At 38.6% G+C, this 19,231-nt stretch overlaps 1 protein-coding gene across 5 annotated transcripts in view; it reads right to left on the bottom strand.

Annotated features, from left to right (window-relative positions):
• The window catches only part of MBOAT2 (membrane bound glycerophospholipid O-acyltransferase 2), an 88,113-nt gene that overhangs the window by 31,943 nt on the left and 36,939 nt on the right, over positions 1-19,231 (bottom strand). For 2 of the 5 annotated variants that reach the window (XM_041715020.2, XM_002197647.7), the window contains exon 4: positions 75-170. The exons of 2 other annotated variants lie outside the window; for them this stretch is intronic. In XM_041715020.2, the coding sequence (XP_041570954.2) occupies positions 75-170 (96 nt within the window). Of the gene's footprint in view, positions 1-74; positions 171-11,162; positions 11,299-19,231 lie in introns of those variants that run through there. One more of the 5 variants, XM_072926382.1, reaches the window with a different exon arrangement.

Here is a 19,231-nt window from a genome sequence, read left to right as displayed (position 1 = left end):
TTCAAAAATCTCCCACAACAACAGACACTGTATCACTTAGGAGGAAAAGATAGGAAGATTATTTTTCTCCTTACCCAGAAAAATCAGCAGAATACTGTCCATAATCAAAGATATAGACCCTAGTAATTTGGCACACAGTGAGGTATCCTAAAGCGAAAACAAAGCAATACCTGGAAAGACAATGGGGAAAAAATTTCAATAAAAATCAAACATTTCTCCACTGAGTAAAGTACCTTTTCAATAGAGCTTGATCTCCAATTATTTCTACAAAATATTACATAATAGGAATCTGTAATTACACTCTTTTTCTGCCTGAGGTTTTTTTGGTAATGCTTATTCTATGCAAACACATACTTTTTTATTTGAAAGTGTGCAGTGTGACCATATAAATTCTATTGTCAGTAGCCAAAATATTTATTCACATAAAGCCTAGAATCTATAATTGTAAGCACCGCTGTAAAAACTGGAAGTTCTATAAAGAGAAAATTAATCTGTTAAGGTTGTTGGTTTTGTTTTGTAGTTCAGAGTTAATTTTTGTCTGTATGAACATAGAAGTTTGGAAAATTATACACCAAATAATTTCCTTTGCATGTACTGCTACGCATTCAAAATTCAGTACCACAAATCGTATTGCTGCTGTTTTCAAAGGAACTGGAAAATGCAAGTAATTTTCAAATGCACATATTAAAACATAGCTGAGTGAAAAATGAACAGGACGTCTTTTGTCTTCTATTAAGCTGATCCTGAGCAAAGGTAAGAAAAAACACATATACAAACTACCTTATGAAAGTGTTACATGCATTATAAAATTAGTTTTACATACCATTTTCTCTACAATGGACTAGTGAGAACTGATTTGCCAATACACCTCATAAAATCTGCCAGAGAGTCTTTGAAGTCCAAAAGGACAGTGAATGCCAGCAGGACCTTCACTAATCCTTTAGGTGTTTAGTGTATGAACTGTACAGTCTTTATTTCATGTTCACAAGATGATGTGCAATCCCTGCAGCACACTGTATAATGCACCCAAAATCCAGTTAGAATTAAAATATTCATTCAAGAAACTGAAAATCACAACCAAGATTAGGTGAACAAGTGAGGGACACTGCGAGACAACTTTGGAACATGACTTTCTTTTCCAGATAAATATTTTGCAAAAATTCATTAAGAAAATCTAAGGTCTTAGAAACTATTCTTCAATCTGACATGTGCAGTTTAACCTTTAACTGAAAAATATGCTATATATAAACTATTTAATATTTTAAAGCATCCAAATTTGAAATTATAGATTACCTTATATGCCATTAAATTACATATGTTTTGGTTAAAAAGAAATTTATAGGGTCTGTTTCAGCCATAGTTTATTTTCTATTTTCATTAATATTCATAATTCAGAAACAGTATTATACTGGGTGACTAACTGGTACAAAAATGCTTATAGTAAGAATATGCTGGCACAGGTTGTCCAGAGAGGTGGTGGATGCCCCATCCCTGGAAACATTCAAGGTCAGGTTGAATAGGGCTCTGAACAACCTGATCTAATTGAAGATGTTCCTTGCAGGGTGGACTAGATGTCCCTTAAAATTCAATTCAAACTAATCCACAAGTCCACGAAATAAATAATAGTCATCATGACCAACATGGTAGGGGTTTCTCACAACATTCAATTAATACTCACACTGAAGTTAAAGTACAGAAATGGAAGAAAGAAAACTAAAACACCTTAAACTTCATAATTTGATTCCAAATTTAAGTCTAAAACAAAAGGTGTCTTCTAACAGAGCAGTGAAATTTGCTGCTGTTGCACTCACCAAACACAACTATGAATCTTAACTATCTTCCAGCTATGTCAGCCACAGTTCCAAGTTACACACAGATTGGAAGACTGAAAATTTTTAATTGATGAGTAAAATGCAAGAACTTACAATCCATACAATGCTTTCCAACTTCCAACTTAAAAAGAAATACATCAAGTAAACTACTCATCTCTGCATATTAGTCATGCCACATCCCTTGTTCATGAGAAATGTCATTTCGCCAGGCAAAAGGTTTATGACAGCTTGCATCATTCCTGTTGTTTCTTCTGCAGGTTTGTAGTGCAACTTGCTGATCATCCTAACTCTCATGTAAATCCATCTTTAGTTAAAAAAAATTAGATAAGATCTGAAAATGTTTTGAGACCTGTCTAGAATACTCTTAGTACATGTTTCTTGCTCTCTTCAATGATTCATTCATCAACCCTTAGATAAGAAAATTGAGTGAAGTTTTGCAGAGCTCAACCACATCAAGTTTTACTGAACTACACAGCTAATTACAAGCTTCACACAAATGCAACAGTTCTACCCAAGTTTCTCCACCAGTAGAAAAGCAATTGGTCTCAAAAGTCAGCATTACTCCATACTTGCTTCTCACTGTATAAAGTTCTTGGGAGCAGAAAGATTAAAGTATGTCACACTGAAGATAAACAGTTATAAGCACGTCTCAACATGGTTATTATTACAAGTAACTTTTATACAAACTGACCTGCAATGAACACTGCATTATGTAACAGAAAAAAAACCCACAAAAACATTCATTTAAATATTTCTAAGACTAATTCTCAGGATCTTTGTCAATACAGCCTTATTTTATCTATCAACAGATGCACCAACTTCAGACATATCTGGGAGACAATGTAGCATGTACCAGAAAGCAGAACACAGTGATATGTTTAACTCCTGATTAAAAGTTAAAAAAAAAAAGAAAAATTAAGCAAACAATACTGGATAACCTATTACATAGAAGAGGCTTTCCTGTACAAGTATTTAATATAATATTTCAATTCCTTACAATTTTGAGCATCTCAGAACACTAAAAACAGGATGCAGTATGCTCTACCCATAAAATTTTATCTTTTCTTTAAAAAGAAATACGTCAAGTAAACTACTCAATGTTTTTTTAAAGTATATTCTAATGTATTATAAATGAAGTACCTTTAATTATATACATAAATATTACAATATATAGAAAATACTAAGTAAGCAGCAGCTCCATGTACTTCTTTACAGAATGCGTTCATCATAAGAGCATCATTTAATTCTACTTTTTTAAAAAGGCAAATTAATCTCTTATTGGCAAATAAAATAAATTGTCCTATTCACTATCTTTTGTGTAGTCATTTTTGACAACTCACATTAAGCAACATACATATCAGGAATTTTTTCCTCTGTGGATACATATAAAACCAAACAGCATAATTCTATCTACATGTGTGCAGATATATATACAAAAACACACAGAGATATAGAGGGTTTGGTTCCTTCCCATTACATGAACTTTCCTCTAATCTCCAAACATCCTGATGGAATTTGATATGCACTTTCTATTCCACTTCCTACTGCTGACATTATTTCAGAATGACTCCTGAAACACCATTTCTGCTAATGCAGAAAACTTCAATCTCATCCCTGTAGCCCTCTTTTTTATTGTCCTCACAAGTTTAGCACAGCCAACACAACATTCACCCCAGAATTGCTCATTTCAGTACAAAGTGGTTGAATTTTGTTTAAACAATTCATTTTTTTTTTCCTACAAGCAAAGCATTTTTATCCAGTGTCACCTTACAATTTCACTCCACATGACACAGCATCATGGTTTAACTCCACCTGGCAGCCACTCCCTCACTGCTTCCACCATACACTCACCACCCACAGGGAAAGGGAGAAGTAGAAAGAAAAGGTGAACATCATGGGTTCATATAAGACAATTTATTAAGTACAACTAGATATTGTGTAATAAATATGCTAATACTGATGATAATAATAATTGAAATTACAGGGAGAGGAAGAACAAGTAACAGAACCCGAGAGAAAAGTGATGCACAGTACAATTGCTCACCATTTGCTTACTTAGGAGCAGATCAGACCCCTTCCGGGCAACTCCCCACAATTTATACACTGACCATATCACTCTATGGTATGGAATATACCTTTGGCCAGATCGGGACAGCGGTCTTGGCTATGCTTCCTCACAGCTTCTTGTGCACCTCCTCACTGGCAGAGCACAGCAAACTGACAAGCATAAGTATTACCTAGCCACAACCAAAATATCAGTGTGTTATCAACGCTATTCTCATGCTAAAACCCAAGCATAGCAATGCACCAGCTACTAGGAAGAAAATAACCTTGTCCAGTCAAAAGCAGGACATCCTGTGTAACAGGAGGACATAAAGGCTCATACAAAGTGTCCATCTAGCCCAGAATCCAGAACTGTCTCCTCCCACAGCAGGAACTCACATATGCCCAGGAAAGCAGATGAGCAGAACAACCACGAAGTTCCTTCCCAGTGTTCTCCCACACCCACCACCAGCATAGACCCAGATTCAAACATATTAACCACATGTTTAATAACCCTCAGCATACTACACCTGTATCAACTTCTGGCTCCAAAGCACACCCTCATCTTTACAACCCTCTGTTGCTCCAAATACACTTGAGAAAGAGAGAAAGAACTGTTAATCTCAACATAAATTTGGTAGAACTGAATGAGCTAGCAGAACCCACTTATATAAAGCTTCCACATATTTAATATGTGGAATATAAAAATATATATAGATTTATACAGATGTATAAAGAATATAAAAATTACATATGCAGTTTAAAGGCAGAATCCCCATCTTTTACCTGTGTTTCTCAGAAATTTTGGGTTGCTAGTCAAGAAAGAACATCCACAGGTTAATTCTAGAGCTTTGTATCTATCTGCTGAAGAGCAAGCTGAGCAGCACTCAGATCCAGGCTAACAATAAGCCAGTGTATGTTATGTTTTTGCATAACAAGGCGTGGGAGTTGGATTTTCATTTTACACTTTTGGGGGACTCAGCATCTTAGTTCTAAAATGTACATTCCTACCATACCTATCTCTGTTTGCACAAAATGCAGCAAATATAGAACGGTGACCTTGACAAAGGCAGGCTTTGAGAGATGTCATAACAACTTCTGTTATTTTAGGTTCTTCTCATGCAGTAGAAGGACAACAGCACAATATGCTATTTTGCTGGAATAAAGTTAAATAAACCAATCAACACAGGGTGCTTTTTTACCAGCTAGTTGGCACATTCTACAGATTTAGCCTTGAAATAAAGGCTTCGTGTCCAGTCAAGATCTACTTCTTCCACTACATTAGAAAAAAGTACTTTTTTTTCTTTAAATGTGTAATTATTCAATTTCAAAAGGCATACCCAAACACCATGCATTATACTGCATTGATTTTTAGAAAAGGTGACAGAATAGCCTCTGAGTTTTCCCAAGCACTGTGCTGAAAGCTGCTGCATGGGTTTGCTTATTTGCTTTGCTTTCCTACAGATTATCCCAAATTAAAAAAAAAAAAAAAAAAAAAAAAAAAAAAAAAACAAAAAAAAAAAACAAAAAAAACCAAAAAAAACCCCTAAAAAAATTAAGTTCTTGCCTCTAGGGTCAGAACTGAATTCTTATTAAAATCCAGCTATATTATTTTTTAATTCTAATGATCATAATCAGTTTGCATTGTTCACACAGAGAAATTCAACTCTGTGCAGTTAGAACATATAATTACAAAACTTCAAAGGGAAAAATATACATCAAAAAAAGTCCAAAGTATCAAAGCTAAACATCTAATTCTGCAATCATCCACCACAAGCCAACAGAAATACTGATTACAATTAGCTTAGTTTTGACTATCTGAGAGCTGCAAGGTAAGCCACTCTGCTCAGTCTGCTTTTTCACATCAAAAAGAGTTGCCTATTAATAATTTTTTTATGTATGAGTTATTGACATACATAATTGGTATTTCTTAGGAAATAGATCAGTTTTATGATGTAAACAATAACAGCCTCAGAGTGTGTGTGCCTCTAAAATACAAGCAATATTAATACTTCTGCCCACTCAGAAGCTTTTGATTCATACACCAATCTGTCCCTTCTAATTACTTCAAGTGGAGAGCCAAAATGCATTGAAATAAACAACAAATAAAATGACAAAACAAGGCTGTCTATGAGCCCATTTCCAGAGAAGGAAGCATTCAGACCATCATGCTTTGGTAATAAGCAATCTATCACATTACACCCATTAGCAATCCTCAGATGAAGATTTTTGGGTCTGACAGCCATTTTAAAGCAAATTTAAAAAGTGGACAGCATTCTCCAACGCTTAGATACAACCCAGGGCAGGAGGGCTGCACCAGCTTCCAGCAGCCTGGCCTGTCTGTCTGTCTGGCAGTGCCCAAGGGCCCAGGTTTTGTTCAGCCATAGGGAAAACACCACCCAGGCCCCTCAGTGTCCTCCACACAAACAGACACAAAGGCTGGGTACATGAGGATTCATTAGTCCAATTGTCCCAGAACCATTTGTGGTGGCTGGACTGTTTGTTTACTCCAGATCCACTGCTGACATTATCACTTGACTAATGTATTTTGATGTTTTGCTACATAATGGCAACATAATGCTTTGGTAAAGTAAATCTTTACCAAGCTAAATTAAATGATCATTCCAGTTATAGCTACAGGCCATATTCCAAATGCAACATTAATACATGACAAATGCAACACAGATATTCTTGTTAAAAATGCATGCAAAACCACTTCAGATCTGCCACATGCTTCCTAACGTTACATTCTCTTGCTTTCCAACCTCTCCCCCTGCTCCCTTCAATTCTGCAACATCTCAAGGACAAGGAGACCAGATTCAGACTCTCATAAATGAAACATCATCTGAAACAGAAGACAGGCAGGAGGGGAGGGTGCTTTCATGATTTCCCTGGAATGGAAGGAACATATTGTGTGATTCATTCTTCCTGTAAGACTCCAAAAAGAACACAGAACTAGGAAAGGTGGGATTAAAAAAGATATTTGATCCCCTAGAAAATTCAAAGCTGAGAACTGAGGTTGACTATGTCCAAAATTTAATGCTAAACTGAGATGAGACATGAGGGGTCACCTAAGTTCTCTCTCACTTGAAAAACCATATTGTGTCATATCAACCCCTATTTCTGCAATCACTTGAAAGTGTAACAGTAACCAAGGCAGATAAGAGAACCAAGTCTAACCTTTGCATTTCAAAAAGTTGACAATAGTATAGAGCACTTAAAAACATGAAGAAGAAAGCCTAACAGCTTCACAACACAAAATCTGTAAAGGCAGAACTCCAAGGTGCTGGAATCTGCCTTACAAAACCCTGATGAAGGAAGTAGAATCTTAAGATCTTCTGACAAAAAATGAATACTCAGAAAACAAATAGCTGACATGCTGGTGTTGTGAATTTTCATCTGTTCACTAATTTTTCTAGATAGTATTTGCCTAGCTTTAGAATGTTTCAGCATCACAGCGTGCAAGTAATTTTATGCTTCCTCTTTCTTCTATGTGATACACAAGTAATTTTTCTTCAAACACCAGAACTGCGCCCAGTATTGTTAATTTTGCAAATCAGCAGAAATCCATAGACCACAGAGTCAGGAAACAGTCTCCTATTAGGAATGTGGTAGCAACACAACCTCTGAGTATTTTTAAGGAAATAAAAATGTCATTACAGAACACTGACAATAATGGGATTACTGCAAGTGCTATTTTAAAGAACAGGTCTAACAATCATAATGGTTTACAAGCGATAAGCTGGAACTGCTAAGTACAAAATATTTTGTAATAATTCTATTCCATTGGACCAGTAAGCTTTATACAAGAATTCACAGGTAGTTTTAACAGAACAAGTTCTCTGATGGCAAAACAATAGCAAGGTCAATCATTAAACCCATCACTGCAGTTAACTCGGCACTTGGCAAGTATCATCTTGGATGAAGATAAGAGGGAGCTGTTATTTCCATTCACCCACTCATCACCCTGCTCTGGCTACACACCCCCTTGTGCCCCATGCACATGCCCACGTTCTGTGGGGAAGGAGCAGATTCCCAGCTGCCTCAGCCCTCCAGTCTCTGCTGCAGCCCCACATCTTTGCCTTGAGATACAACTGAGGCAGAGAACCCGTGTGGCTGCAACACTGCTACAGGAGAGAGAGGCCAGGTTTGCTCAGCCATGAGGTGATGCCAGCTGGAATTTGTGTTCAGCCAGCCAGGAGACATTTCTGCATGTGTTAAGGATGGCAGCAGCTGGGGAACATACGGGACAGGATTTGCTGAGAAGGTGGTTGTGCAGCCAGAATCAGTACACAGGGCAGCCAGCAGATTAATAAACAACCCAACTCCCTGCAAGCAGCATGCAAAACAAAAGGCCACAGGAATCAGATTTAGTTACAAAAACGAAGTATTTTAATGATTCCAAGACCAAAGAAAAGCCAGGAGTTTGTGCTAACAACCTAACACAGCTGCACTTTCTTTTAAACCATTTCTCAAAACAAAATGCCCTACAGAGCTGTTTTATTAGAGGGGATGATGGTGTTTATATTTCCCACCCTATTTCTTGTTTTGCCTCTAGGAAGGAATCAAAAAATTCTTTGTTTCCAGCAGGGTACTGAATCAACTGCAAGCCCCACAGCTGGTCAGACCGGCACCAACACTGCAGCCCTATACCCTGCTAAGCTATTTACACCATCTTGCAATCAGACACACGTCTTGAACAGCATAATGGCTGCAATAAAACACTTCTGAGACTAAGAAAACCATTTCTGAAAAACACAATTGGATTAAAACATAGCATAAATTAAATGCCTGCTTTTCTCCAATGTTTAACATTCCTCTAACCTGGGAAGACCTATCCCTTCAGATGATTTGTTTCATTTCTTTCCAGTCCCCATTCCCCAGCTAAGTTAAAGCACTGCTACAATGTCCTATCTTCTTCACCCTTTAATCAATGCATGCCGATGTATATAACATTCACATGATGCATCAACGTCACCACTGTCACAGTATTTGTCATATGGTCCTGCAGAAACACACGCAGAGACCTAAATCAGCTGTTTCCTGCTCTCAGTCAGGAGAAAACCTGTGGGTAGCTCCATTTTCTTTGCTCAGTGATGAAGTCTGACATCGGAATAGATGATAGCAACTTCTATTTTTGTGTAGATTTTTCTTCTGCATGTGAGAAACACTAATGACTATTTCTGGGGATTAATTTGAGATATTCCACAAAAAACAATGACACACAAGGAACCCATTATGAAAAAACCTTGCATTTATTTTTGGAAGATTTTTCATGCTTCCAGTTAGTAATGGAAAACCCAAAACAAACAAAAAACCCCAACAAACAAACAAACACCACACAGCAAAATAAACACCTACTCAACGACACTCCAAGTCATGGCACAATCACTTATGACCTATTTCAACCACAGACAAACAATATTACGCAAAGATATATTTATGATCTTTAAATTAGAAAGTAACTGTGTTGCCTAAGCATGTAGGTACATATTACACATATTTATATTAACCATAGTTTTGAAATTTTTGATTTATTGGAATACTGTCTTGATCTTATTTCATGCACATTTGAACTTGGCAGCACTTTTGGCCTACCATAGCCACTGAAATGCTTGCACCCCGGTTTGTCACCTCCCTGCTCTTCAGTGGAGACATACAAACCATTCATGTTCGTCATTTTCTAATACACTTGAAAATTTCCCTTTAAATGCCCAGTGCAATCAAATTATCTCACAATTTATTAAAAATAAGAGAAATTTTTAAAATTAGAATGGTTTAGGTTATTGCAGACAAATTAATGATACCACATGCCCTTCACAGTAAGTTGTATGAAGTCAACTAATAGATATTTTTGAGTAGATTTAATCGTAATATATGCTAGGAGAAGAGGCTACATTTCTGTAAAAATGCAGTCTTCATGTCAATGCTGATAAGGAACTTCAGGTTGCTCTTATCCTTTGAGATATGAGATTAAAACAATGAATTATTCAAGTATATGTAAACCCATATCACTGCAATTTGTCTCTCACTCCTCATCAAGGTGTTCCATTACCTTCCTGAGTTATTTTCTCTTATACTTCCTAATGTAAGAACTCACTATAGACCTCAACTTTTAATTCATTGAATTTACGTAATAGAGAAAAGCCATTTAAAGTCTCTGAAGAAAATAAATAATCAACCTTACTTCAACAATTTCTTTCTCCTAGTATTCAAACACTTTTCATACTCACTATCTAGAAATTTCTCAGACTACTGGTTTCTTCTGTTTTGTACAAATAGGGATATAACCAAACACAATGAGCCATTCTTTATGAAGGTTAAGACCTTTCTCTCCTCACCACAAACACGGTGTCAAACAAATGAACCTCTCACTCCCAAATCTTTTGCAACACTGATTTATCAATGAACAAAATCTTCTGCTGCCAGCAGAACTGTCTAGAGAGAGCAAGTTACACACAAAGAAAGCATCTGCAATTGTTTTGCCAGCTCAAAGCTTCCATTATGAAAATTTTTACTACTTGAGTTCTTTTATCTACAGGTAACACAAAAGTCACAAGAGAATTCTAAAGAGATATGTATGAATTTTAATTCTGAACTACAAAAAAGAGGCTAAGAAGGGAGCTCATATTGAGTTGCACTCTTCATGACTGGTACTTTTCGGAATTGGGAAATATGCTCAAAATTTTTCATCATTATTGGAGCCATTATACAATGAAGAAGTGTTTACTAAAAGCCAAATATTATCAATTCAAAGTTTGTTAGACTCGGAGCAACAGTTTAAAAAGTAGTTTACAAGAAATAGCTTACACCTTTTTGTTCATAGCAAGAGATACACATTACACAGATATAGAAGAAGTTTATTATGATTACAGTGGCAAAGGTCCCACTGCACATTAGACAATTCACCATAACACCACTGAACAGCCAGCACAGACAGGCAGAATCAAGGAAGATAACTGGACTCCAGCAGCCTGGGAAACCTATCACAGACTCATCATATGATTACAAACAGGTGGTTTAAACCAAGATCCACAAATGCAATGTTCCTCTTTATACAGCTGTTCTCTAGGCATTCAAATTCCCATTGCATAAATCCACAGAATCTTGATATTTAGTTGCTAAATTTACAGAGCTATTTCAATCCTCTGACTGCCCCATCTATGTAACACATACAGAAACACCTGGTGCACAAGAGCATTCTGTGAGCAAGTGTGTTATAGATTACAATTCACTGAACTGAATTACAGGATCCTAGAATACCAGATTAGAAGGAACAAGAATTACCTGATCCAGCCTTTCCTGGAAAAAGTCTAGACAAATAGCCTAGCATCTTGTCCAGCGATTCTTGAAAGTGTCCATGGCTGGGGAATCCACCCCTACACTGGGGAGATTAATCTAATGCTTGATTGTTCTGACTGTGAAAAATTCTTCTTATGTCCATTTGGAATCTTCCCAGGAGTAACTTGTACCCATCACATGTTATTTTTTTTTTCTAAAAGGAATCACATAAAGTCTCCATTTTCTCTATAACCACACTTTAAATACTGGGATATAATTGTAAGGTCTCCCCTGAACTTTCTTTTCTCAAGACTGAACAAACCCAGTTCTCTCAGCCTTTCCTCATATGGCAGGCTGCCCGGTCCTTTTACCTTTTCTGTGCCCCTCTCTGGATCCTCTCCAGCCTGTCCACATCCCTTTTTGCAGAGCAGGGGCCAAAACTGTACACAGTGTTCCAGATGAGGCCTGACAATCACTGAATAGAGTGGGACAATGACTTATTTCTCTCTGCTGATGGCGGCCCTGACCAGCATCCTGTTGGCTTTCTTTGCTGCAGCAGCACAACGTTCACCCTTGAGCTGCTGTCCCTCAGGGCCCCCAGGTCCCTTTCCCAGAGCTGCTCCCCATACAGGCTGGTCCCAGCCTGTGCTGCACTCCTGCACTTTGCTCTCCCAGGACCTTACACTTGTCCTTGTTGAACTTTACAAGGTTCTTGTCAGCCCACTCTTCCAGCCTATCCAGGTCTTTCTGCAAGGTGACACTCTCTTCCAAAGTGTCCACTTCTCTACTTGGTTTCATCTCATCTTGCAGATTACAATTAAAAATATTAAAGTGCACTAGGCCCAATAGCAAGCCCTGGGGGAACCAATTAGGAATGAGCTGCCACTTTGAAGAGGAGGCATCTACCACCACCTGGCTGAGAGTGCAGTTTCTCAGCCACTTCCTCACCCACTGCAAAAATCAATTGTCTAGGCCATCACACGACAGTTTCTCTAGGAAAAGACCACAGGAAATGGTACTGAAAGCCTTGGAAAAATCCAGGTAGAAAACATCCACCCTTCACTCCCCATCAACCAAGCAGGCTGTTTCATCATAGAAGGCAATCTGGTGCCTTGTCAAGCATCCATGCTGGCTTTTCCCAACCACATGCTTCATCTTACTTGTGATAATCTGCAGGAGGTTTATATGGAAAGAGACATTTTGCTTTCCTAACTGCATCTCTGCACATCCTGGCGATGTCCTTGTATTTTTCAACAGGTGTGCAACCACTTTTCCATCTCTGTTACAGTTCTCTTTTGGTTTTGAACAAACTCAGAAGCTCACAGTTAAGCCAAGGGGACCTTTTGCTCTGCTTACTCCCCTCACATTTGAAGGGAATGAACTGCTTTTGTGCTTCCAGGAAAACATCCTTGAAAAACTCCCAGCACTCATTAGCTCCTTTATCCTCCATGGAACCCTCCCAGCTGCGCTCTGAGTGAGCTGAAGTGTGCTCTTCTAAACTCCTAAGTTTTTGTCTCAGTGCTGCCTTCAGCATGCTCAGCAAGATCCCAAACACCACAATATTGTGAACACTGCCACTGAGGCTATCACTAACTGAGCTATTACAAAACAGTTTTTTTTTTCCAGTTTTGAGCAATGCCTCAGTTCTGATTGGCAAATCTAACATTTCTATGAGGAAGCAGTTCCCTATGCATTCCAGAAACTTGATGGATGACACTGTATCAACTGCTGTATGGCTCTTCCAACAAGTGTCTGGGTAGTTAAATTTGCCCATAAGAACCAGAAGTTTGACCTGAAGTTTGCTTAAGTGACCCAAATAGTGCTCCACTGGCCCTATCACCTTGGTTTGGAGGTCAATGGCAGATGTCTACTCTAAGACTCCCCTTGAAGGCAGCTACTCTGAGCTTGATCCAGAAGCATTCAAAAGGGCCTCCATGATCACCATAGAAGGGTATTACACATTCAAGAGCACAACATAGAGCACAACTCCTCCTCCTATCTTTATAAAACAGCCTACAGCTGTCCATCGCAGTTCTTGAGACACATGAGCTGGCCCACCATGGTTCAGTTATTTCTGTGATATAGTAACTTTGTGGCTGCACAAGGAGCTCCAGTTCCTCCTGTTGCCCAGATGGCTGTGATGATGTGAGCATTCCACTTTGGACCTAACCCCTCAAGTCCTTCACTTTAAAACCAGCCTCACCAAATTGGTCAACCTGCTGCCAAAGATTCCCTCATCTCATCCACACAGGTGGACCCCACCCCTGCATAACAGACTACAGTCATCAAAGAATGTCCTATTGCCATAAAGTCCAAATCCTTCATGATTGCATTAGCCACAAAGTCAGAAATTAACTCACATCATCTATCTATTTCTGGCTGCACACTTTCCTCTAACCATCAAAATGGAAGAAAAAGACACCAATACTTTTCATTTGGACTCCCAGGACTCTGTAGTTTTCTCTGATTTTAGTTTATGCTGAACTGCTTTATGGTCACTATTATAAGGACTCTTAAACACTAAACTTGCTTATTCTCTACTATCACTTGTTTTAATAAAAACAAGTTTTTATTAAAAAGGGTGTAACATACTTATAAATTGTGTTCAAGTTAATCAAAATCACTGCTTTTCAGCTAGAACCTTTAATTTTATTCTAAGCGTGTGAAACTCTACACTGTAAGCCTTCACGCCTAAAAATAGCGTGATTGCCAGTCAGCCAGAAATTTAGAATGCATCCAGAAGCTCCTACACTGCACTTGCCAGGAATGTCAAGACTTTGAAAAATCACATACATTATAACAGTCAAGACAAACTAATCTATAACACAAGCACACAGAACACACTCTGATTTTCCATTATTGTGAAGCCTGGCAGTATACCTGCAGTTCAGCTTCCCTCTGTATTTTCATTATAAACCAAATTTGAAGAAATTTTTCAGCTAATTGTGCATGTCCTGGTCTACATGTCTTAAAAAAATACAGTTTAACATGTCTGGGGATTATGACACTAAGTAGTGTGCTGAGAATATGAAAGGAAATCAACAGTATCTTTTAAGTAAACAATTTCATACTGTTTTCATTACTGAAATCTAGAGGTACCCATGAAGTCTCAGACCAGAGTAATGAGAACTCCTCCATGAGGGGTTTGGATCAGCCATATTCTATTTATGTCAAACAAAATATGGTGAGTTTATATGCCTATATTTTGTCACTAGCTATTTAATTAAATATGTTTTCATAACGTGAATCCATCTCACTGGTTGTTGTTTAGACCACCAGGTATCCATCTAGCCAGGGCTAAATTTCAATTGCTGTTGAATACTTGGAGTGCTAGCTCTTAAATAACTTACAACATTCTTGGGTTACTAGTAATCACTCTCCTTCCACCTGTAGCTGTTGGAAGAGTTGAGAAAAGATTCTGTAAAGATATTACTAGTCTGAAAGCACATTCTATTTAGGCCTTTCTGTTACTTGGAAAATTTCAATCACAGAACGGCTCAGGTTGGAAGAGACTACAGTGGGTCATTTGGTCAAATCTCCCTGCCCAAGCAGGGTCATCCTAGAGTACAAGGCACAGGATTGTGTTTAGCTGGCTCTTTGATAGCTCCAGTGAGGGAGACTCCACAGCTTCTCTGGGAAACCTGTTTCTGTGCATGGTCACTCACACAGTATAGAAGTTTCTCCTCATGTTCAGATGGAACTTCCTGTGCATCAGTTTCTGCCCATTGCTTCTTCTTCTATTGGTTGGCACCACCAAGAGCCTGGCTCCATCCTCTTCTCAACCACCCCCACCCTGTAGATACTTATATACATTGATGAGGTCCTCTCTCAATCGCCTCTTCTTGAGGCTGTACAGGCCCAGCTCCCTCAGCCTTTCCTCATAAGAGAGATTCTCCAGACAAATTTAGTAGCTCTCTGCTGGATAAAGGCATAAGATGAGAAAAAAATTTAAAGATGGAATCCTTTTCAAACTTCTGCTGGATCTTCTTACAGGGACAAGAAGTGTTTGCTGTAACACCATTTCACATACAGTCATATGCCAGCACACACATTCAAATTAGAAAGAGGCAACAGGAAGAAAAAGGTTGGTGGCAGTCTTGTGAGAAGACAACAGAACTAAAAACAAGCAAACAGATTGTAAGATTCATATCTTGTTTTAGTGATTTCAGCTGAATGCCAGAACCTTGTCATACTTCATCTCTGGAGATGCAAAGATAACAAGTGTTGACTGAGAGAGGATGGGGAAAAAAGAAACAACAGAAGCCATCATGGGAAAAACACGTTAGACTTGAAGCAGCATCAAGTGTAAAGGACACCTACAAAAGAGAGATGCAGTCCTGTTAAAATTCACAGATAATTATATACTTAATAACTAACCACAGTAGTCTTAAACCTTTCAACTAAAGGTTTATTGAAGTATTTTCTACCATACAGGCGAGATATTTTGATAACAATTGAAAGCAGTACGTAGGATAGGCTTCAGCTAACTGTTAGTAAATTAGCTGTTAGTAAATTAAGATCAGTGACACAGCCAAAAAATCAGCAGTGCACCCCTAAGTTATTTGTGCCTTTGCCAGAGAATGCCACAGATGCAGGCTGAAGCAAACCCTTCTGCAAGAAATTACACTGCAGCAATGAATACTGGAGCACAACTGAGATGGGGCCACATGGGATAAATGTCATAATTATACTTTTGCACAGTCTCATCTGTACAGTACCTATATATCTCCATGCAGCAAGTTATAAAATATTGCTGCATTTATGGAATTGTACTAAAAGCCTCTCACTCTAAAATCCCAATATTTTAACTTAATAGTAGGAACACGTACCTCCTACACAAACTTGCAATTCCTAAAATGCTAATTTAAATAGCAGATTCTGTTACACTGTGAGCATCACAGTTACGTCAGATTTCTCTTACCACTCTAGCTACAAAACCATTTACTCCCAAATACACATTTTTAAGTTGCAGAGGCCCGTAACTATAAGAGCAAATGTGTCATCTCAACTTCTAGTACAGGTGGCAGAGACTGTAGAAAAAAAATGAGCATTTTCATCAAAGAAAACAAGCATTTGTAAAGATAATTTGAAACAAATAACTGGAAAATGACAGAGGAGCATCTGAGAAGAAAGGTATAAAAAGCAAAATTTACTTTAATAACCATAAGGTCCATCAGTCACTACAATTTGCTGTGGGAAAACTTCAGTAAGAAAGCCTCTACATGTGAATGACCCAAATGCTTAGTCAAAGGACACGACTTATGCAAAGCACCCCGAGTTAGCCACAGTTTTAAACTTATGTGACTGGATTCTCACACCCCTCTCCTCTTCATGCAGTTTTTGAGGATTGTTTTAAAGGCTTTTGAATTTTGTTTTTGGGGGTGGGGGGAGAACAGACACAAAAAGGAAGAACGTGATACACAATAAAACAAAACAACATATACTTTACTAGAACAAGAACTAGAAGTTTAAATTCCTAACAGAAAAATTTGAGAGCAAGTAGGGCAGCCAGAACACAAAGCACATCCCTCCCTTTGTTCATTGTGTCCTTGGCAGACAGACTCATACTTCCAGCCAAGTCGAGTATTTCTGAACAGTGGCAGACTCTGCTCAACTACCCCAATCCCTCAGAAGCTCTCCTTGTCCCCTCTGAGAACTGGCTGCCTGTTCCCAGCTCCTCACCACAGCCCTGCAGCCCCTCAGTGAGCCCTGGGCATCTGCAGCTTCCTCTGCAACTCTCCTGTTGCCACACTCCTCAGTCCCTTAACCCCTAAACAAGCTCTCATGGGAAGAAACAGTTTCTACCTCCACCTATCCTTGTCTTCAAAAGAAGAAACTAGGCATGATGCCTTTTGTTCACTGCTATTGATTTTGATACTTCTTAAGCAATTTTTAGGTTTTACATACAGGATCAAAGCCATGGCTTGCTTAGCACAGTATCCTTGTCAGAACAGATACATCAGAAGCAGTTATGAGAACCACATACAGTAGCTCAGACTAGAAAATACCTGGTTAGAAGACAAATGTTACTTTCATAGTGAAAGAATCAGAGTTCCATTAGGACACTTAGCAAAAAAGCAAAAACCAGGCAGGCATAACAAGAAATAATGCCAGGAATACAGCTCAAAAACACTCAGATTAGAATCAATAAAAGTGATTACCAGAATCCAATTTAATGCCAAACATTTTCTGACTCTTGGAATCTTACACAAAAGCATCCAATCTTGATTTCTAAATACATTTAATTAAACAACTTACTGGTTTAACTGTGGAAATATTATGTCTGTGCTACATCAGAAGCCAAGCTGAACTAAAAAATCTTCCTTTAAAAGTCTATCTCCAGAAGAATTTATCTTTGCTCTTTACAGTAAGAAACCATTTTGATCCTGACACCTGGCATTTACAAATCTTCCAGAATACTTTCTCTTTAGTAAGGCTACTGGAACTCTTCTTGGCATTTTTCTAGTCTTAGCCCCAGCAACATCTGAGAAAATTAAAACCTATATTTCCACTAGGAACTGAGATAGAAGGAAATGAGTGCCCCTTGTAAAAGGGGAATTTTAAAAGCAATTTGGATTTACATTCTTCCTGAGGGAAAAATTAATAAGCTGACTTTTCTATGATGTTCATATGCATCTCCATTCATAGCTAGAACTAGGTATATCATTAAAAGTAGGAACATGCTTAGGGCAAGAGACTACCATGAACAAAAATACTTATTTTTAGAAATGAGTAGTCCTGTTGAACAGAAAAATCATAACTCCTGCTTTTCTCAGCAATAGGAAGATGAAATCCAGGTTTCCTCCCTAGATCTCTTCCCAGTCTCCTCCCCACTGTGGTAAAAGGGAAATGCAGTTTCTCCTGTGCAGGAAAACAGCTTTCAGCAGGTTACAATGCTGCATCTCTCCTCTTCAAGATAGCAAACTCAGACGCCCAAAATGCCTCATCTGAATTCTCCACAACTACCCATCTCCAAATCCACAATAAATGTGCAGTACTCTTTGTGAAAAAGTCCTTGACACTGGGCTCAGAACTACACATCCCCTATCCATGTAACAACAACACTATGTCCTCTCCATTATTCTCCACTTCACATAGTTTGTTTTACAAAGCTTCTCTTGGTCGTCCATGACACACATATCCCATTCCTGATTTCAAGCCACCATGTTGCACACACAATCAAACAGCCTCCACTGAAGTATGTATTTTGTTGGCTTTTTCAGTGTTGAACCAAGTCTTGTCTTTTTTTGTCCATTTCTTCTTTCCTGTTCTGAAATTCTTCAAAACACTATTAACTGCCTCATTCAGCCAAACCCTGCAACGTGTTCCAGTCATTCAAGGGAGGTGACACATACTCCCTACAGAGCGCGGCACAACAAGGCCACACCTGGAGTGGCAGGTGCAGTTCTGGCCTCTTCAGCAAAAGGGAAACATGGACATATGGAGAGAGCCCCAAAGGCCACAAGGATAATGAAGGGACTGGACTTTCTCTGCTCTGGGGAAAGGTTGAGAGAGCTGGGACTGTTCATCCTGGAGATCAGAAGGCTCTTGGATTCCTCACCAATGTCTGCAAATTCCTGAAGGGAGAGTATAAAGAGGATGCAGCCAGGCTCTTCACAGTTGCTCTAAGTGACAGGACCAGAGGCAATGGACACAAACTTTAACACACAAGATGCTGTATCAACAGCAGGAAACATTCTGTTGTTTAAGAGGGACTGAGCCCTGGCTCAGGTTGTCCAGAAAGCTTGTGGGGTCTTCCCAGCCTTGAGATACTCAAAAGCCATCCGGGCATGGACCAGGGCACTATGCTCTGGGTGGCCTGGCTTGAGCAGTGGCATTGGACCAGGTGCTTTCCACAAGTTCCTTCTAACCTCAATCATTTTGTGATTCTATGGTTCTTAGTGTCTCGTTTCGATCATTAATAACCATAATTGAGTTGTGCAGTTACTACACTTTCACCCAGAAACAGACTATTTCTACTAGCTTCCTAACAGAACATGACAATTGACAACAGCCCCTCGTCTCTAACAAATACTTAAACCTTAAGTGCAATTCACAAGAAGCTGCTTTTGAGA

Source organism: Taeniopygia guttata, chromosome 3, assembly GCF_048771995.1.
Source record: "Taeniopygia guttata chromosome 3, bTaeGut7.mat, whole genome shotgun sequence".
NCBI classification, from domain to species: domain Eukaryota; kingdom Metazoa; phylum Chordata; class Aves; order Passeriformes; family Estrildidae; genus Taeniopygia; species Taeniopygia guttata.
The sequence above is the reverse complement of the archived record's forward strand: the minus strand, read 5'-3'. Positions and strand labels throughout refer to the sequence as shown.